Source organism: Prunus persica, unplaced genomic scaffold (genome assembly GCF_000346465.2).
Source record: "Prunus persica cultivar Lovell unplaced genomic scaffold, Prunus_persica_NCBIv2 scaffold_19, whole genome shotgun sequence".
Lineage (NCBI taxonomy): Eukaryota > Viridiplantae > Streptophyta > Magnoliopsida > Rosales > Rosaceae > Prunus > Prunus persica.
The window spans coordinates 1-21,902 of NW_018027153.1; the positions used below are offsets into that span (position 1 = coordinate 1).

The 21,902-nt window shown below is 37.5% G+C and overlaps 2 protein-coding genes and 1 pseudogene across 4 annotated transcripts in view; all 3 read left to right on the plus strand.

The window, feature by feature from the left end:
- Positions 1 to 1,674: 1,674 nt before the first annotated feature.
- The window catches only part of LOC18784525 (TMV resistance protein N), a gene marked incomplete at its 3' end in the record, with an annotated part of 30,361 nt that continues 10,133 nt past the window's right edge, over positions 1,675 to 21,902 (plus strand). Inside the window, exon 1 of the mRNA XM_020553919.1 lies at positions 1,675 to 1,988. The remainder of the gene's footprint in view (positions 1,989 to 21,902) is intronic.
- On the plus strand, positions 1,955 to 13,702 carry LOC18784521 (TMV resistance protein N). 3 transcript variants are annotated; one of them, XM_020553918.1, is made up of 7 exons: positions 1,955 to 2,047; positions 2,141 to 2,651; positions 2,749 to 3,901; positions 4,020 to 4,298; positions 4,404 to 5,546; positions 5,676 to 5,705; positions 13,415 to 13,702. In XM_020553918.1, exons 2-7 carry the CDS (start codon positions 2,164 to 2,166, stop codon positions 13,685 to 13,687), a joined length of 3,366 nt encoding a protein of 1,121 aa, XP_020409507.1. In that variant the 5' UTR covers positions 1,955 to 2,047; positions 2,141 to 2,163; the 3' UTR covers positions 13,688 to 13,702. The 3 variants fall into 3 exon arrangements, with proteins under 3 accessions (XP_020409507.1, XP_020409505.1, XP_020409506.1); XM_020553916.1 differs by lacking the exon at positions 13,415 to 13,702 and having other exon boundaries at positions 5,676 to 6,439; XM_020553917.1 differs by lacking the exon at positions 13,415 to 13,702 and having other exon boundaries at positions 2,752 to 3,901; positions 5,676 to 6,439.
- On the plus strand, positions 16,027 to 20,654 carry LOC18784523 (annotated as a pseudogene).

A 21,902-nucleotide genomic window follows, 5' to 3' on the forward strand; every position in this document is an offset into this window, starting at 1 on the left:
TTTTAAAATAAAGGACAAATTACAAAACATCCTCAAATTATCAAGTTCATATATATTTTTGGGGATATTTATAATTACATACACACTCACAGAAAACCTACAATTTGCTCCATCAGTTACATAATCCGTATCCATTTTTTTTAATGACATGGACTTCCACTTGGACAAAAATAGTTTTTATTTGATTTTAATTGTTCTTGTTTTTTTCATTTTTAATATCATTTTTTTGAATCAACATGACATAATATAAGTGAGTTCACGTGGGACCTTTGATTATCACGTCATCATTTAACTGAATATTTGACGGAATAATGACATATGTATGAAAATGGTAGAAAGTCAAACTTTGAGTGTGAAGTTGATACGAAAAAAACTTTAGGTAGCAAAATCTGAATTTCGAGAAATTTTGGATAGTAAAGTGAAATTTATCCTAATTTTGTTATAGAAAGAAACAATTTTAAGTCTACTCCCATTCCATCCCATGTACCAAAAAATAATTGTTAAAAAACACTCTATTCCATTTGAAATTCGATACCTGTGCATATATTTGCTTACTCCCACATACTCAGACCAATTTCAAGATACAAAAGGTCGAGTCTGCTCCAAGCAAAAAATTCAAAACAAAATTGACGTTGTTAGAAAATGTTGCGTTAAATTAGTATTTTATTATTATACAAGTGATAATTTAACGTACTTATTTGGGTTCTTTGCAACATAAAAAAGTGTATAGTGGGTAATGGAATCCTGCAAGACGACACAAGAGTCCAACGATGCCCTGACCCCAAAAAAAAAAAAAAAAAAAAAGGAAAAAAAAAGGGCAAACATATGTAAGCACACAACTTATTGCTGAAAAGAAAGAAAGCAGAAGCAAAAGCAAGTCCATATGGCAATATAATTTTGTAAAGCAAGTAGGAAAGGAGAAGTAGACAATGATATCCATTGATCCAATTTAATGAACTAATTGCTCATCCTATGATTAATGGTAGCTTCAAAAGATTATCTACATTTGGAAATTATTAATTTCTAGGCTGATTAATCTGTTTCTTTTCGTTAAAGTCATCCAAATAGAGTGTACTTAGTTACTTTTACATTTTAATTTAAATATTAAGGTTTACTTAGATCATAGGGCAAACTCAGTTAGTTTTAAAATTCATTTAACAACACCCTTTTTAAAAATCTAAATTAAGTACCTCAACTTTTAAATTTCATTCAAATTCATCAAAAGTATGCACCGAATACACCCCTAAGCCTTTGAGTTTGTCAGACTTAGAGTGTCTTTCTTGTTTTAATCCTTTGGCTTTTCCTCCCCCATGTAAACCATGTAATGTGCTCCATTGAGGGTTTAGGCAACAGCATGTGCGTGGGTTTTATTTCTGCAATCCTCTTTTCGATTGTTTTTTTATTTTCTCGCCAAATCTTTTCGATTGTTTAGTTGATCACTTGCAATGGCTTGTCGGCCACGCTCGGATATTGTCGTTTATATATACATTTTCTTTTGTTTGAATGCGTGCATGATGCATGACAGTTTCTTCGCCGAAAGTGCTTGGGCTATTAATTTATTCTCTACTTTTTTTCAAGGTTTGATGATTTTGCTGGATTGTTGTCAAAAGAAGATGGTCACGCTCACATCTCATTTTTTAAATAAAAAACAAGGATACATTTTTATTTCATTATCCTCAAAAGCAAAAGTTTGTGCTAACACTCCCGTATGCCCTTTTCTTGTTTCAGTGTGTGAATGTTTGAATTTTTGTCCTCCATTCACTTCTCTTTTTCCATCTCTGATTATTTCCTGGGTTTTGTCAGTGCTTTTCTTACTCAAGATCAAGAAAGAGTTGGATGGCTTGAAAGTTTGAATGCTTGGACAATTCCTCTGCACTTTCGTTTTTCTTTTCATAATTTTCATTGTTTTTTTGTTCTGCTTTCAGTACGATTGCTAAAACATGATATAGCTATAATCTCTGCCACTTCTTTCTAGATGTCATCCTGAGGTGCAACGTTGGTCTTCATAATCATACTATTATTCTGCAGCTTCTTTCTTGATCTGGAGGTACTGACTCTAACTTAATTATTAGCTCTCTTATACTTGTTTGTGGAGATTTTTTGGACCTAGCGTTATTTGCATATATGCATGTTTTGACAGGTTTGCAGGTTTTGGATACGGATATGGATTCTTCTTCTTCTTCTTCTGTTCCTTTTTCTGCTCCTCTTCAAGAAAAGTACGATGTGTTTCTTAGTTTCAGAGGTGAAGACACACGCGATACTTTTACCAGCCATCTTCACAAGGATTTACTTCGGAAGAACATTGACACCTACATAGATCGCAGGCTCGAGAGAGGAGATGAAATTGCTCCTGCCCTTCTAAAAGCAATCGAGAGATCGAAAATTGCACTAGTAATTTTCTCAAAAGACTATGCTTCTTCCACATGGTGTTTGAAAGAACTTGTGCATATACTTGGATGCAAGAAAAGCCATGGACAGATTGTTATACCCATTTTTTATCGCATAGATCCATCACATGTACGAAAACAGCGGGGAACTTGTGCACTTGAAGATCGTCCACTTAAGCGCAGTAGGGATGAGGTGGCCAACTGGAGGGCTGCTTTGGAGGAAGCAGCCAATATGTCTGGGTTTCATTATTCCAGCAAAACAGGGTAACTAACTCTCTAATTTGTATCAATTTCTACTTTTTATTATTTCATTCATACTGTACTCATACTATTGTTTGTCTTTCGTAACGATATTTGCCAGAAGGACAGAGGCCGATTTTGTTGAGGAAGTTGTCCAAGATGTTTTGACCAAATTGAATCGGGAATCATCAAGTGATTTGAGGGGCCTGTTTGGAATTCAAAGGAAAATTGAGAAAATTGAGTCGTTATTATGCTTGGATTCACCAGGTGTTTGCTGTGTAGGTATTTGGGGCATGGGTGGTATTGGCAAGACTACCCTTGCTGATGCTGTATTTCACAGGCAGTGGCAGTCCTCAAAATTTGAAGCTGCTTGTTTTCTCGCAAATGTCAGGGAGAAATCCGAAAAAACGGATGGACTAAATGAGTTGCGAAATACACTTGTTCGTGAATTATTGAAGGATAAAGATGTAAATATCAACACTCCGTCTATTCCACCTCATATTCAAGATAGGCTCAGGCGTACAAAGGCGTTCATTGTTCTTGATGACGTGAATGCTCGAGAACACCTAGACGTTCTTGTTGGTGATGATGATCGGTTTTGCCAAGGAAGTCGAATCATGGTAACTGCTAGAGATAAAGGCCTGCTTGAGCAAAAAATTGACCATGAAAAGATATACAATGTTGAGGGATTAGGTTCTGATGAAGCTCTTGAGCTCTTTCACTCGCATGCTTTTGGAAATAAGTCCCCAACAACAGATTACACCGAGTTGTCAAGAGAGGTGGTGGATTATATTAAGGGCATTCCATTAGCTCTTAAAGTTATGGGGTCCTCATTCCGTCGTTGCAAGAGCAAACAAGAGTGGGAAGTTCAATGGAAAAAAGTGAAACGAGTTCCAATCGGAGAAATCCAGAAAGTGTTGAGAGTAAGTTACGATGGATTAGATGACAATGAGAAGGAGATATTTCTTGATATAGCATGTTTTTGTAAAGGCTATTTGAGGAAAAGTGTAGAAAAAATGTTAGATAGTTGTTATTTCTTTTTGGAAGCAGGAATCAATGATCTTATTGATAGGTCTCTCATATCAATTTCACAAGATATGAGCTTAAAAAAAGCGAAAGAGAAATACTCAGGAGAACGGATAGTAGAGATGCAGTCAGTAGAACGGATAGAGATGCATGATTTGGTGCAGGAAATGGGTAGGGCAATTGCTCGAAAACAAGGCAGTAGGTTGTTCAATGCAAATGACGTCTATCAAGCGTTGACAAATAACCAGGTACGTAGTAATATTCACATTTGCAAAAAACAAGTCAGATTATTCCTACAAATGTAATTTGGATTAAACTTTTTTTTTGTATATTATATTCACATTTATATTTACTCTTGATTGTCAGAGAGATGGACATGTTCAAGCCATATCCTTTGACTCGAGTAAGATTGAAAAGCCACACTTGAAAGATGCAAACTTCAAAAAGATGTATCAACTCAGATGGCTACGTGTTAGTTATTCTATTCTTTTTAGAGGTTCTCTTCATCTTCCCAGTTCTCTTAGATATCTTTACTGGGAGGGATATCCTTTGGAATCTTTGCCATCAAAATTTTCTGCTCAAAATCTTCTTGTCCTTTATACGCCGTACAGCAAATTTGGGGTGCAACTTTGGAATGAAGACAAGGTATATTATATATGTTTATTTTAGTTCTTGTATAACATGTGGCCTAGAAAGTTATAATCTACAATTAAGCTAATAAGTTATTAATTCTTGTTTAATTTGTTACAGATTCCAGTGAACTTAAAACGTATCAATCTTCTTTCCTGCCAGTATCTAACTGAAGTCCCAAATCTCTCTCAGTGTCTAAATATTGAGCATATAAATCTGGGAAGCTGTGAAAGTTTGGTTGAAATTCCTTCGTATTTTCAACATCTTGGCAAGCTTACTTATCTTGACCTTTCGATGTGCTACAAGCTCAAAAATCTTCCCGAGATGCCATGCAATCTTGAATTCTTAGATTTGTCTTGGACAGCAATAGAGGAATTGGCTTCATCAGTTTGGTCTCACGAAAAAATATCTCGCTTAGATATTAGATATTGTGAACACCTTAAGAGTCTTCCAAGCAACACTTGTAAACTGAAACTCTCGAGTTCTTTTAGTCTAAAGGGCTGCAAATCTCTTTGCGAGTTTTGGGAACTTCCCAGGGATACAACAGTGCTAGAGTTTAGTAGTACAACAATAAAAGAATTGAGGAATGAATCAATAGAGTCTGTTATTGGTCCCACTGCAATTAAACTGACCAATTGCAAAAGCCTTGTGAGTCTCCCAATGAACATTTGGAAGTTGAAATATCTGGAGAGCCTTAAGCTCAGTGGTTGCTCTAACTTTCAACACTTCCCAGAAATCTCAGAGGCTATGGAACATCTGGAGTTTCTAAATTTATCAGGTACAATGGTTAAAGAGGTACCCAAATCAATTGAAAATCTAGTTGCGCTTCGAAAATTACACATGGTTGAGTGCAGTATACAAGAAATCCCTGATGACCTTTTTTGCTTAAGCTCATTACAAGAGTTAAATCTAAGTTTGACCGAAATTAAGAGCATACCTGCAAGCGTCAAACAAGCTGCTCAACTATCTCGCTTGTGCCTCAACGGTTGTGAGAGCCTTGAATCTTTACCAGAGCTCCCCCCATTATTGCAATGTCTTGAAGCAGAAGATTGCGTGTCACTGAGGACAGTGTCAAGTTCAAGCACTGCACTCGCACAAGGTTGGGAAAAATATATATTTTCTCAAGGGCTTCATGAGCAACATGTATTTTCTGATTGCAGAAGATTGGATGAGAATGCACGAAGCAACATATTGGGTGATGCACAGCTCAGAATTATGCGAATGGCAACTGCGTCATCGAAGTTTAAAGAAGACGAAATTGAGGTGCTCTCTCTCTCTCTCTCTCTCTCTCTCTCTCTCTCTCTCTCTCTCTCTCTCTCTCACTTCTGTTGAAGAAGTTGCTCTTTGTTTTCCATGAGTTTAATAACTATGATGTCCATTTCTATGGTACAGGAATCTTTACGCAAGAGATCTTTTGTTGCCATTAGATGTTGCGGGAATGAAATTCCAAAATGGTTCAGCCATAAAAGTGAGGGATGTTCAATAAAGATTGAGCTTCCTCGTGATTGGTTTAGCACAGATTTCTTGGGTTTCGCTCTATCTCTTGTTGTTGACTTTGCTCCACGGGATATGGGGCTTTTTTGCAAGTTCAGCTTCAAAACTAGTAATGGTGAAAGCCATGAAGTCATCCATCATTTGTCTAGTCTGTACCCGAAAAATTTCATTACAAGCGAGTTATTTTCTTGTGGTGAGGTGTTTGTGTGGTGGCATGATAATTTCTTTGAAGAAGTTGTAGAGGGAGCTCAAAGCCCCACTGCGTTTTACAAACTTGTTACTGAGGTCAATGTGTACTTCATCGTATGGAATCGTGCTGAGGTGAAAAAGTGTGGGATATGTCTGTTGTATGGCAAAGATGCTGAGATGATAAAGCAGAGGGCTTTGTAGATCAAGCCGATATCCCTAAATTCAAAATTTCAGTTTATTTGAGCTGTTTGCAAGACTTGTGGCTGAGGATGCTTTTTGAGTTTCTTAGGCTTAGGGATGTCTTTCTTGTTTTAACCCTTCGTCCTCTCCATCGCCAAGCTTTTTGTCTGAGGATGCTTTTGAGTTTAGTTTCTCACGGTCATGCCCCATGTAATTTTCTTCATTGAATTCAAGTATTAAATTGTTAAAAGTTAACAGTATTAAATTTTGCATCAATTGGATTTCTGCTTCAAGTTGTAATGGCTTCATTCTTAATCATAAAAGGGAAATTGGCACCTTTCTTCAGTTTGCATTTCTTAAATGAAATACGTTCTTCTTCTTCTTCTTCTTCTCTTCCTTTTCCTGCTCCCCTTCAAGAAAAGTACGATGTGTTTCTTAGTTTCAGAGGTGAGGACACACGCGATGCTTTTACCAGCCATCTTCACAAGGCTTTACTTGGGAAGAACATTGACACCTACATAGATAACAGACTTGAGAAAGGAGACGACATTGGACCTACCCTTCTACAAGCAATCGAGAAATCGGAACTTGCACTAGGAATGAAGACCAGGTATATTATATATGCTTCTTTTAGTTCTTGTATAACATGTGGCCTAGAAAGTAATAATATTCTGCAAGCCAATTTATTAATTCTTGTTTAATTTGTTACAGAGTCCTGTGAACTTAAAACGGATCAATCTTTATTTTTCTAAACATCTATCCGAAGTCCCAAATCTCTCTGAGAGTCTAAATATTGAGCATATAAATCTGCACTCCTGTAATAGATTGGTTGAAATTCCTTCGTATTTTCAACATCTTAGCAAGCTTACTTATCTTGACCTTAAGCTGTGCGAAAATCTCAAAAATCTTCCTGAGATGCCATGCAATCTTGAAGTCTTACTTTTATCTTACACAGCAATAGAGGAATTGGCTTCATCAGTTTGGTCTCACGAAAAAATATAGTACTTAGATATTAAATTTTGTAGACGCCTTAAGTCTTCCAAGCAACAGTTGTAAGCTGAAACTCTCGAGTTCTTTCAGTCTAGGGGGCTGCAAATCTCTTTGTCAGTTTTGGGAGCTTCCCAGGAATACAACAGTGCTACAGTTGAATGGTACAACAATAAAAGAATTGAGGAATGTTAGAATTTGGCATAGATATATTGTTTCTGGTTTTTACAGTTTTCTAAGTAAAAACCTTTTCTCTAGCAACGTATGCTATATTGAATAGAATCCAAAAAGAGAGAGAGTAAATGAGAATGTTATCAGCCTGCTGCTATATTGCAGCAGAGCCAGCAACAGACACACAAGGCATGACACAAGCTGCCAAAAAACATATCCTAAAAACTAGGACACAATGACTCATCTCCAGCCAATCACAGGTCATTGGAGGCTCAAATTCTTACCCTAGATAAGAATTTGTTACAACAGAAAATCTAGGACAGCTAAGGAAGGACAGCTGTAGACTTTCCTAAAATAGTAAGAAAACTAGCCGTTAACATAATCTGTAACGGCTATTACTAAAAAAGTAAAGTTCCTCAGCTCCTTCGATTCTTCATCCTATTCACTGTCAATCTGCAGGATTAACTTCTGCAGCTTGATTCCATACTAGTAAGCAGCTTAACTCTCAACAGCCTCTCCTAAGCTACTTACTGGTTTAACTCCAAGCTTCAACCTCAAAAAATTGAATCGATCTTTGGGCAAAGCTTTTGTAAAAATATCTGCCAACTGTTCTTCACTTCTGCAAAAAATCATCTTGATCACTCCTTCCTGCAAAGCTTCTCTTATGAAATGATACCTTCGATTTATATGCCTTGTTTTCTGATGGAAAACAGGATTTTTGATCATTGAGATTGCTGACATGTTGTCACAAAACAGTGGTGTTGCATCAGATTGCATTTCACCAAAATCATCCAACACAAACCTCAACCAAATGGCTTGAGCTGTTGCCTCAGCTGCTGAGACATATTCAGCTTCTGCAGTTGACAGTGCAACTGTGTTTTGCTTGACAGAAGCCCAAGAAAAACTCCACTGCCAAAACTGAATGCATATCCAGATGTGCTTCTACTGTCATCTTCACTGCCAGCCCAATCAGAATCACAAAAACCAATCAGGACAGCATTCTTGTCCCTTGTAAACTCAATGCCATAGCTGATAGTGCCTTGAATGTATCTAAGAACCCTTTTTGCAATTCCCATATGCTTCTTTGTGGGACTATGCATGAATCTTGATAACAAACTGGCTGCAAACATTATGTCAGGTCTAGTTGCAGTTAGATACAGCAGACTGCCAACTATTTTTCTAAACAAACCTTCATCAGCCAGGTCACTTCCATCAACTTTCTTTAGTTTCTCACCAGTGGGTAGAGGAATTGTTACTGGCTTACAATCCTCAAGACCAAACTTCACAAGCAAGGACTTTGCATACTTGCTTTGATGAATAAACACCCCTTTTTCAGTTTGTAGAACTCCCATCCCCAAGAAATGATGTAGGAGTCCTAAGTCAGTCATTTCATACTTCTGCATCATGTCCCTTTTAAACTCACTGAGCAGTGCATTACTGCTTCCAGTATAGACAATATCATCAACATATATAGAGACAATAATCAGTTTACCTTCTTCATCTGTTCTGGTATATAAAGTGGCCTCACTAGTGCTTCTTTTAAAGTTGCAGCTTGTAAAATAGGTGTCTATTTCACTGTACCAGGCTCTGGGAGCCTGCTTCAAACCATAGAGAGCCTTCTTCAGTTTATAGACTTTTTGACTTGCCTTTTTCACTTCAAACCCTTCTGGTTGCTCAATATAAACCTCCTCCTCAAGTACTCCATTTAAGAAGGCTGACTTAACATCTAATTGGAACAACTTCCAACCCTTTTGAGCTGCAAGTGCAATCAATGTTCTAATTGTATCTAACCTTGCCACTGGAGCAAAGGTCTCATTATAGTCAATTCCAGGTTTCTGAGCATACCCTTTAGCTACAAGCCTAGCCTTGTGTTTTTGTACTGTTCCATCCAGATTTAGCTTGGTTTTGAACACCCATTTGACTCCTATGACTGGTTTATCCGAGGGTCTTTCCACCAGCTCCCAAGTTTCATTCTTTTCAATGGTTTCAATCTCAGCCTCCATTGCTTCCTTCCATGCTTTGTCTTCAATAGCTTCATAAAACGTTTCAGGTTCAATAATAGTCATGTGACATCTTGCATAGATGTCCTCCAAACTTCTTAACTTTACTGGTGTATTAGTTGGAGTTGGGCCTTGACTGGTGTCACTGCCATTGTTTTCAGAAACATGTTCATCATCTGAGTTTAAATGATTCAGGTTTGGTGAATCAATGCTGTGAATTTCATGTGAGATTTCTGCTTCATTTGTCTCTGAATTTCCATTTTCAAAGATGAGAGGCATTGGGACAGATTCATCTTGCTTGCTTTCCCAATTCCAGAATTTATTCTCATCAAAAACAACACTTCTTGAGAGTATAATCTTCTCAGTTTGAAGATTAAAAATCCTGTAACCCTTCTCACAGCTGCCATAACCCATAAAGACACCTTTGCTTGCTTTGTCATCAAACTTCTGTCTAAGGTTTGATGGAATGTGACTGAAGCAGATGCTGCCAAACACTCTCAGATGTTTTACACCTGGTCTTCTTCCTATGAAAGCTTCAAATGGTGTTTTATCTGAAATAGTAGTGGTATAGCATCTGTTTTGCAGATACACTGCAGTACCAACTGCTTCAGCCCAGAATTTTAAAGGAACTTTCTTCTCAGTCATCATTGATCTTGCCATTTCACAGATGGTTCTGTTTCTTCTCTCAGCAACCCCATTTTGCTGAGGTGAGTAGGCAATAGTTAGTTGCCTCTCCATGCCAAGGTCACTGCAAAACTCCAGGAATTCATGTGAAGTGTATTCTCCACCTCTGTCACTTCTTAACTTCTTTAAGCTGAATCCACTCTGTAGCTCAACAAAAGCTTTGAACTTTTTGAACACACTTATCACACTTGACTTATTTCTGAGAAAATATACCCAACACATTCTTGAGAAGTCATCAATGAATGTGATGAAGTATTTGTTTCCTCCAATGGACTCATTTTGCATTGGGCCACATACATCTGTGTGTATCAATTCAAGGGGAGTGGTAGCTCTCCAAGGCTTCTCATTTTCAAATGGTTCCCTGTGGCTTTTACCATACACACACCCTTCACATACTCCTTCCTTTTCTGAGAAATTAGGCAGGCCTAACACCATTTGAGTTTGCTGCATTTTTTTCATGCTTGCAAAGTTCAAATGACCCAACCTTCTGTGCCAAATCCATGGATCTTCTTGTACTGCTGCCCTCATTCCCATTGAGCAGATAGACTCCATAGATAGTGGGAAACATCTATTTCCTGCCATTGCAACTTTGGCAACAACATTATCAAGGCTGCTGTCATCACATATCAATGCATAGTTGTCTCCAAATAGGATGTAGTAACCATGCTCCATCATTTGTCCTATACTCAACAAATTCTCATCCAGGCCAGGAACAAGCAGCACTTCATGTATGTATCTTCTCCCTTTTCTTGTTTCAACTACAAGTGTTCCCTTTCCTGTGGCTTGAACAAGATCACCAGTGCCCATTTTCACTTTGCAGGTCACTGATCTATCAAGATTGATCAATAAAGCCTCTTGAGAGGTCATGTGGTTGCTGCAAGCACTATCAACAAACCACACAGATTTGCTTGATGCAATTGAACTTGCATGACAAGCATAGAACATTGTTCCTGTGATTGCCTCTTCCTCCTTTGCACAGTTTGCAACTTGCTTACCACTTTCACAGTCCTTGGTTAGATGACCAAATCGACTGCACTTTCCACACTTAGGTTTTCCTTTATATCTGCACACACCAAAATGATATTTTTGGCACACTTGGCACTGTGGTTTCACCCCACCTTGACTGCTACTGCCAGGTTTGTTTTGAGAATCAAAAACGTTGTTCCAATTCCCTCCAGAGCCATTATTGCTATTAAAGTTTCCACCTTGAGACCAGTTTGAGCCCTTTTTGTTCTGTCCATGCCATTTTTGATTTGACTTTCCCTGAGAACTCTTGTTAGCTCCAGAAGCTTGATTATTTCCAATTCTGAGACTGCTGAAAGCCTTCTCAGTTCCTGCCATTTTATCTCTTTCATCATGCAAATCTTCTCTCTTATCATAGACTTTGACAGAAGCAAGAATTTCTTCAACTCTAATAGTGTCAAGGTCTCTGGTTTCTTCAATAATAGACACTATGGACTTGTACTTCCTACTTAGACTCATCAACAGTTTTTGAACAATCCTTTTCTCTGTTACATCTTCTCCTAGAGATTTCAAGTTGTTTACTATTTCAAAAAACCGAGCCAAGTAGTCATCCAGAGATTCAACATCATTCATTCTTAAATACTCAAAATCAGCTCTAATAGCTTGTAATTTCACAGCTCTTACCTTTTTATCTCCCCTGAACTCTCTTCTCAGGATTTCCCAAGCACCTTTTGCAGTCTTCTCATTTCTGATGCGAGGAAAAAGTTCATCTGTAAGTGCTCCTTGAATAAGACTCAAAGCCTTGGCATTTTTGATCTTATCTTCTCTGGAGATAGTAGGTGCTTCCTCTGGTATTTGCTCAGTCTCACCTTCTTCACTTCCAGAAACTACTTCCTCTTCAATAACCGGCTGTGCTTGTATTCCAAACTCCACTGCATCCCATAAATCATAGGCTATGAGAATGGTCTCCATTTTTACTGACCAAAAATCATAGTTTGCCCCATTGAACTGTGGAGTTCGTAGATCTCCCCCTGCAGATCCTGATCCCACCATTTTTATGTGAGTTTCAGTGAACCAACCAGTAAAGGATTACTCACAGCTCACGCCCCTTCTCTGAAAATCAGACTAGAGCTCTGATACCATGTTAGAATTTGGCATAGATATATTGTTTCTGGTTTTTACAGTTTTCTAAGTAAAAACCTTTTCTCTAGCAACGTATGCTATATTGAATAGAATCCAAAAAGAGAGAGAGTAAATGAGAATGTTATCAGCCTGCTGCTATATTGCAGCAGAGCCAGCAACAGACACACAAGGCATGACACAAGCTGCCAAAAAACATATCCTAAAAACTAGGACACAATGACTCATCTCCAGCCAATCACAGGTCATTGGATGCTCAAATTCTTACCCTAGATAAGAATTTGTTACAACAGAAAATCTAGGACAGCTAAGGAAGGACAGCTGTAGACTTTCCTAAAATAGTAAGAAAACTAGCCGTTAACATAATCTGTAACGGCTATTACTAAAAAAGTAAAGTTCCTCAGCTCCTTCGATTCTTCATCCTATTCACTGTCAATCTGCAGGATTAACTTCTGCAGCTTGATTCCATACTAGTAAGCAGCTTAACTCTCAACAAGGAATACATCAATAGAGTCTGTTGTTGGTCTCACTGTAATTGAACTGGCCTATTGCAAAAGCCTTGTGAGTCTCCCAACGAACATTTGGAAGTTGAAATATCTGGAGAGCCTTGATCTCAGTAATTGCTCTAACTTTCAACACTTACCAGAAATCTCAGAGGCTATGGAAGATCTGGGGTTTCTAAATTTATCAGGTACAATGGTTAAAGAGGTACCCCCATCAATTGGAAATCTAGTTGCGCTTCGAAAATTAGATCTCAGAGATTGCAAGTACCTTGAGGTTGTCCATGATTACCTCTTTCGCTTAACCTCATTACAAGAGTTAAATCTGAGTAGCACCAAAATTAAGAGCTTACCCTCAAACATCAAACAAGCTGCTCAACTGTCTCGGCTGTGCCTCAATTATTGCAATAGCCTTGAATATTTACCAGAGCTTCCCCCATTGCTGCAATGTCTTAATGCAAATGGTTGCACATCACTGAAGACACTGTCAAGTTCAAGCACTGCACTCGCACAAGGTTGGGAAAAATATATTTTTTCTCAAGGGCTTTATGAGAAACATATATTTTCTGATTGCAGAAGATTGGATGAGAATGCACGAAGCAACATAATGGGTGATGCACAGCTCAGAATTATGCGAATGGCAACTGCGTCGTCAAAGTTTAAAGAAGACAAAATTGAAGAAGCATCAGATGATTCAAATGAGGTCTCTCTCTCTCTCTCTCTCTCTCTCTCTCTCTCTATTGTTGAAGAAGTTGCTCTTTTTTGTTTCACGAGTTTAATAACTATGATGTCCATATCCATGGTACAGGAATCTTTCATTGACATTAGATGTTGTGGGAATGAAATTCCAAAATGGTTCAGCCATAAAAGTGAGGGATGTTCAATAAAGATTGAGCTTCCTCGTGATTGGTTTAGCACAGATTTCTTGGGTTTCGCTCTATCTCTTGTTGTTGACTTTGCTCCATGGGATATGGAGATTAGATGCAACTACAACTTCAAAACTAATAATGGGGAATGCATTGAAGTATACCATCCTTTGAGTAATCTGCGCATGAATGTTAGAAGCAGAGAATCACGTGTGGTGTTTGTGTACTGAGGTCAATGTTGACTTTGACATATGCAGTATTTACTACGATCCCTTTCCGGCGGGGGTGGAAAAGTGTGGGATATGTCTGTTGTACGGCAAAGATGCTGAGATGATAAAGCAAAGGGCTTTGTAGATCAAGCCGATATCCCTAAATTCAAAATTTCATTTTATTTGAGCTGTTTGCAAGACTTGTGGCTGAGGATGCCCAAGGTGCTTTTGAGTTGCAAGATAAGTTCATGTCATCCTCATCCTCCTTTCATGTATTTTCTCGCTGTCATGATTTTGGCTTTTACAGAGAGAGAAACGATTGGGACTGGATGTGGTAATATATGCAATCATCATCTTATAAACATTAATTATTGCAACTGGATGTGGTAATATCTATACTGGTGCAATATAAAAAATGTATGGTAGGTAATAGAATCCAGGGCAAGACGACATAAGAGTCACACAACACATCTTTTTCACAGGTTTTATTTATTTATTTATTTATTCATTTTTGTTAATAGCAAGTTGTTTTTAAAATAAAGACGAATTACAAAACATCCTCAAATTATCAAGTTCATATATATTTTTGGGATATTTATAATTACATACACTCACGGAAAACTTACAATTTACTCCATCTATTACATAATCCGAATTCTTTTTTTCTTTTTTTTAATGACATGGACTTCCACTTGGACAAAATTAGTTTTTATTTGAATTTAATTGTTCTTTTTTTTTTTTTCATTTTTAATATCATTTTTTTCAATCGACATGACACAGTATAAGCGAGTTCACGTGAGACATTTGATTATCACGTCATCATTTAACAGAATATTTGAATGAATGATGACATATATATGAAAATGGTAGAAACTAGAAAGTCAAATTTTGAGCGCGAAGTTGATACGAAAAAAACTTTAGGTAGCACAGTTTGAATTTCGAGAAACTTGTGGATAGTAAAGTGAAATTTATCCTAATTTTATTATAGAAAGAAACTCAATTTTAAGTCTCCTCCCATTCCATCCCATGTACCAAAAAATAATTGTTAAAAAAAACTCAATTCCATTTGAAATTCGATACATGTGCATATATTTGCTTACTCCCACATACTTAGACCAATTTCAAGATACAAAAGGTCGAGTCTGCTCCAAGCAAAAAATTGAAAACAAAATTGATGTTGTTAGAAAATGTTGCGTTAAATTAGTATTTTATTATTAGACAAGTGATAATTTAACGTACTTATTTGGGTTCTTTGCAACATAGAAAAAGTGTATAGTGTGTAATGGAATCCTGCAAGACGACACAAGAGTCCATCGATCCCCTGAGAGTGAGAAGTGAAAAAGGAAAAGACAAGGGCAAACGAACATATATAATACACAACTTATTGCTGAAAAGAAAGAAGGCAGAACCAAAAGCAAGTCCATATGGCAATGTAATTTTGTAAAGCAAGTAGGAAAGGAGCAGTAGACAATGATATCCATTGATCCAATTTAATGAACTAATTCCTCATCCTATGATCAATGGTAGCTTCAAAAGATGATCAACAGTTGGAAATTAATTTCTAGGCTGATTAATCTGTTTCTTTTCATTAAAGTCATTCAAATAGGGTGTACTTAGTTACTTTTACATTTTGATTTAAATATTAGGGTGTACTTAGATCATAGGGGCATACTCAGTTAGTGTTAGAATTCATTTAACAACAAACTTTGGGTGATTAATAAGACAAAATTTAAATAAATAAAAAGAAGTTGTGGTGGTTATAACGTGTAAATTGGGGCCATATGCATCTTCTTCCTACATGGACCCAATAAGAAAATACATAAACAGAACTTTGGGGATAAGTTTTAGACATAAACCTTATATGAATAGTCCATCCTAATTCTCCAAGTTAGAAAATAACATCCATATTCTTTCTTGATTGCACATGAAATCTAGTCATTTTACTAGTCCAATCTAATCCAATCTAATCCTCCATATCAAACATAGCCGATTAATTAGTGTTGGATCGAATTAATGAGTTTGATCAAATAATTAAGAGGTAGGATTTCATTTAAGGGCTTAGATAAGGCCCTCATATGCTCTTTCTTGCTTGGGCCTCTCTTGTTGCTTGGGTTCTCATATTTTGGGCTCTCCCCCTCATTTTGTTGTAAGCTTGTTAGGCTCCTAGTACAGTAGCCTTTGGCCTGCCCATGTAAAAGAAAATACAAAAGCATAACTTAACTTTGTATAGAAAACGTGTAAGGCGGCCCTATTGTGTCAGTGTAACGTGTTGTCGCTCCCATTAGAAGTGAACTCAAAAGCGCGTTGAGAGAGAGGGGGGGGCCTCTTGTCACTTTAGCTAGAATTGAACTCAAGAAAAATTCTTCGAACCAAAAAAAAAAAAAAAAAAAACTAAAGAAAAATTCCATCTCAAAAGCAAAAGTTTGTGCTTCCACTCCCATTATCCCATATGCCCTTTTCTTTCTTCGGTGTGTGAATGCTTGAATTTTTGTCCACCAGTCACTTCTCTTTTTTCATCTCTGATTATTTCCTGGATTTTGTCAGTTCTTTTCTTAGTCAAGATCAAGAAAGAGTTGGATGGCTTGAAAGAGTTGGATTATTTTCTGGGTTTTTTTCTTTTCGTAATTTCCATTGTTTTTCCGTTTTGTTTTTTTTACGATTGCTAAAACATGATATAGCCTATAAGCTCTGCCACTTCTTTCTAGATGTCATCCTGAGGTCTTCATAATCATACTTTTATTTATTTCTTGATCTGGCGGTTCTGTCTTATTTGTGGAGATTTTTTGGACCTAGTGTTATTTGCATATTTTATGAATATATACTTGTAGGTTTGCAGGTTTTGGATATGGATTCTTCTTCTTCTTCTTCTTCTTCTCTTCCTGCTCCCCTTCAAACAAAGTACGATGTTTTTCTTAGTTTCAGAGGTGAAGACACGCGATACTTTTACCAGCCATCTTCACGCAGCTTTACGTCGGAAGAACATCGACACCTACATAGATAACAGGCTCGAGAGAGGAGATGAAATTGCTCCTACCCTTCTAGAAGCAATTGAGAAATCGAAACTTGCACTAGTCATTTTCTCAAAAGACTATGCTTCTTCCACATGGTGTTTGAAAGAACTTGTGCATATACTTGGATGCAAGAAAAGCTATGGACAGATTGTTATACCCATTTTTTATCGCATAGATCCATCACATGTACGAAAACAGCAGGGAACTTATACACTTGAAGATCGTCCACTTAAGCGCAGTAGGGATGAGGTGGCCAACTGGAGGGCTGCTTTGGAGGAAGCAGCCAATATGTCTGGGTTTCATTATTCCAGCAAAACAGGGTAACTAACTTTCTAATTTGTATCCATTTATACGTTTTATTATTTAATTCATACTGTTCTCATACTATTGTTCGTCTTTCATAACGATATTTTCCAGGACAGAGGCCGATTTTGTTGAGAAAGTTGTTCAAGATGTTTTGACCAAATTGAATCGCGATTTGTCAAGTGATTTAAAGGGTCTGGTTGGAATTGAAAAGAAAATTGAGAAAATTGAGTCGTTATTATGCTTGGATTCACCAGGTGTTTGCTGTGTAGGTATTTGGGGCATGGGTGGTATTGGCAAGACCACCCTTGCTGATGCTGTATTTCACAGGCACTCCTCTAAATTTGAAGTTTGTTGTTTTCTTGCAAATGTCAGGGAGAACTCCGAACAAACAAATGGACTACATCAGTTGCGAAATAAACTTGTTGGTGAGATATTAAAGCAAAAAGAAGTAAATATCGACACTCCGTCTATACCACCTCATATTCAAGATAGGCTCAGGCGTACAAAGGCGCTCATTGTTCTTGATGATGTGAATGCTCGAAAACAACTAGAAGATCTTGTTGGTGATCATGATCGGTTTTGCCAAGGAAGTCGAATCATTATAACTGCTAGAGATAAAGGCCTACTTGAGCAAAAAGTTGACCCTGCGAAGATATTCAGCGTTGAGGGATTAGGTCCCGAAGAAGCTCTTGAGCTCTTTCATTCGCATGCTTTTGGAAATAAGTCTCCAACAACAGATTACACTGAGTTGTCAAGAGAGGTGGTGGATTATATTAAGGGAATCCCATTAGCTCTTAAAGTTATGGGGTCCTCATTCCGTCGTTGCAAGAGCAAACAAGAGTGGGAAGTTCAATGGAAAAAAGTGAAACGAGTTCAAATCGGAGAAATCCAGAAAGTGTTGAGAATAAGTTACGATGGATTAGATGACAATGAGAATGAGATATTTCTTGATATAGCATGTTTTCATAAAGGCTGTAAGAGGAATGATGTAGAAAGAATGTTAGATAGTTGTGATTTCTTTGGGGAAGCGGGAATCAATGAACTTGTTGATAGGTCTCTCATATCAATTTCATATTCCTGCACATCGTGGGAAGATAAGCTAGAAGCACGGATAGAGATGCATGATTTGGTGCAAGAAATGGGTAGGGCAATTGCTCGAGAACAACGCAGTAGGTTGTTCATTGCAAAGGATGTCTATCAAGTATTGACAAATTAGGAGGTACATAGTAATATTCACATTTATAATAAACAAAGTATTATTCCTACAAATGTAATTTTGTATTTCATACTTACATTTATATTTTGCTCTTGATTGTCAGGGAGATGGACATGTTCAAGCAATATCCACTGACTTGTATAAGATTCAACGGCTACACTTGGAGTTGGAACATGCAAACTTCGAAAAGATGTATCAACTGAGATTTCTATGTGTCGAATCTTTTCCTACATCATCATCAATTGTTTCTCTTGATCTTCCCAATTCTCTTAGATTTCTTAAATGGCATTGGTATCCTTTGAAATCTTTGCCATCAAAATTTTCTGCTCAAAACCTTGTTGTCCTTGATATGTCATCCTACAAAGTTGGGGCGCAACTTTGGAATGAAGATCAGGTATATTATAAATGCTTATTTTAGTTCTTGTATAACATATGGCTTAGAAAGTAATAATCTGCAAGCTAAGTTATTAATTCTTGTCATTTCTCTTTAATTTGTTACAGAGTCTTGTGAACTTAAAACGGATCCGTCTTTGTTGCCATTATCTAACTGAAGTCCCAAATCTCTCTCGGTGTCTAAATATTGAGTGTATAAATCTGGGAGGCTGTGAAAGATTGGTTGAGATTACTTATCTTAACCTTTCGAGGTGCTACAAGATCAAAAATCTTCCCGAGATGCCATGCAATCTTGAATTCTTAGATTTGTCTTGGACAAGAATAGAGGAATTGCCTTCATCAGTTTGGTCTCACGAAAAAATATCTCACTTAGATATTAGAAATTGTGGACACCTTAAGAGTCTTCCAAGCAACAGTTGTAAGCTGAAACTCTCGAATTCTTTTAGTCTAGAAGGCTGCAAATCTCTTTGCGAGTTTTGGGAGCTTCCGAGGGATACAACAGTGCTAGAGTTTAATAGTACAACAATAAAAGAATTGAGGAATACATCAATAGAGTCTGTTGTTGGTCTCACTGCAATTAAACTGACCTATTGCAAAAGCCTTGTGAGTCTCCCAACGAACATTTGGAAGTTGAAATCTCTGGAGAGCCTTGATCTCAGTTGTTGCTCAAACTTTCAACACTTACCAGAAATCTCAGAGGCTATGGAACATCTGGAGTTTCTAAAGTTATCAAGTACAATGGTTAAAGAGGTACCCCTATCAATTGGAAATCTAGTTGCGCTTCGAAAATTAGATCTCGGTTATTGCAATTACCTTGAGGTTGTCCATGATTACCTCTTTCGTTTAACCTCATTACAAGAGTTAGATCTGAGTAGCACCAAAATTAAGAGCTTACCTGCAAGCATCAAACAAGCTGCTCATCTGTCTAGCCTGTTCCTCAACGATTGCAAGAGCCTTGAATCTTTACCAGAGGTCCCCCCATTGCTGCAATGTCTTGAAGCACATGGTTGCACGTCACTGAAGACAGTGTCAAGTTCAAGCACTGCAATCATACAAGGTTGGGAAGAATATATATTTTATCGAGGGCTTTATGAGAAACATAGATTTTCTAATTGCCCAAAGTTGGATGAGAATGCACGAAGCAACATAATGGGTGATGCACAGCTCAGAATTATGCGAATGGCAACTGCGTCAAAGTTTAAAGAAGACAAAATTGAAGAAACATCATATGATTCAAATGAGGTCTCTCTCTCTCTCTCTCTCTCTTTCTCTCTCTCTCTCTCTCTAACTCACTTCTGTTGAAGAAGTTGCCCTTTTTTTTTCTTCACGAGTTTAATAACTATGATGTCCATATCCATGGTACAGAAAGTTGCCATTACATGTTCTGGGAATGAAATTCCAAAATGGTTCAGCCATAAAAGTGAGGGATGTTCAATAAAGATTAAGCTTCCTCGTGATTGGTTTAGCACAGATTTCTTGGGGTTCGCTCCATCTATTGTAGTTGGACACAAACGCTATCGTCGGAATACGGATATTGGCTGCAAGTACAACTTCAAAACTAGTAATGGTGAAAGCCATGAAGTCTATCATCCTTTGCATTATGGTTCACGAAGATGTGAGCTAACCTTTGTTGATGAAGATTCACATGAGGTGTTTGTGTGGTGGTATAATAATGTCTTTGAAGAAGTTGTAAAGGGAGCTCAAAGCCCCACTGCGCTTTACAAACTTGTTACTGAGGTCAATGTTCACTTCACAGTAATTAATTATTCTGACTACGGACCCCTTCCAGAGGTGGAAAAGTGTGGCATATGTCTGTTGTATGGCAAAGATGCTGAGATGATAAAGCAGAGGGCTTTGTAGATCAAGCCGATGTCCCTAAATTCAAAATTTCTTTTTATTTGAGCTGTTTGCTTGGGACGCTTTCTTGTTTTAACCCTTCGCCCTCTCCATCGCCAAGCTTTTTAGCTGAGGATGCTTTTGAGTTTAGTAATTTTCTTCATTCAATTCAAGTATTAAATTGTTAATAGTGTCATTTAAGTAATTATTATCAGTCCTAACCTATACATAAGTATGATCCAATCCAACTCCCATATTTAGTGCTATCAAGGTTTGATGGGTAAAGAATGTCAAGATTTGAGATTAAAAAATAACAAGTTTTCCTTTTATGAAATCATGTCCCTGGCTAGATTCCCTTCAAAGCACATGCACAATTCTCCATGTCTATGCATATACCTTTTCTGGGGTGTGTGTGCTTGTATGCATGCCTGTGTCTGTCAAGTAATTGAATGATATTTCAGAACGCTTGTCTCTCCTTGTATAAGAGCAACTCCACCCCTTAGGGCAAAGTCTAAGGCAAGGGCAAGCAAGGGCTGACACTATTCACGTGAATAGTGTCAGCCTTGCCATTTGTGGTTCCACCCACAAGGGCAAAGTCTAGGGCAAGTCTAGGGCAATTACTATTCATTGTACTTTATTTCCTATTTTTTTATACTTTAAATCATTAATTTTGATAATCTTTTGTAATTAAATTTTCGGATAAGATTTTCGGATGTGAATCTCGGTTACCACGTGTCTTATTCCAGATAAAATTTTCGGATATTCATTAATAAAAATTATAATCTCAGATTTCCGATAATATGAGTAGAGAGTAAAATATGGAATTGGTGTGGAAAGTGGAAAATATGAGTAGAGAGTAAAAAATATTGGAAGGAGATGAGTTTGTATGGAGATTTGGTGTGAAAAATGAATTATGTGAGTGGAGAGTAGAAAATATTGTATGGAGAAGAAATTGTATGAAGATTTGGTGTTGAAAGTAGATAAAATGGTTAGGTATTTATAGGGAAAAAATACATACATTTTTGGTATTTTTTAAAAAAAATTTCAGAATTTTTTCGAATTTTTTCTGATTTTTAAGGATTTTTTTTAAATTTTTTTGGCCAAAAAAATGAGAACCGTAGGATTTCTGAAAAAAATTCAATCGGAGCCACCCAGAGCCGACACGTGGCATGTAACCGTTGGTGCTGACGTCACGACGACGTCAGCGCACGTCAGTCAAATTTTTTTTACCGTTGGCGCGTGTATTACACGCGCCAACGGTAAAAAAAAATTGAATTTACGGCGCTGACGTCAGCATAAACTCGGGCTCGAGCCCAGTCGAATTTTGCCCTTGGGCCTGCCCGGGCTCGTGGGACCCGCAGCTTGCCCGGGCTGGTTTCGTCGCGCTGGAGGTGGACTCGGGCTTGTTCCTGCCTTTTGCCTGGGCCAGCCTGAAGCGATGGAGATGGCCTAAGAGCAAATTTCCCTTCCCCAT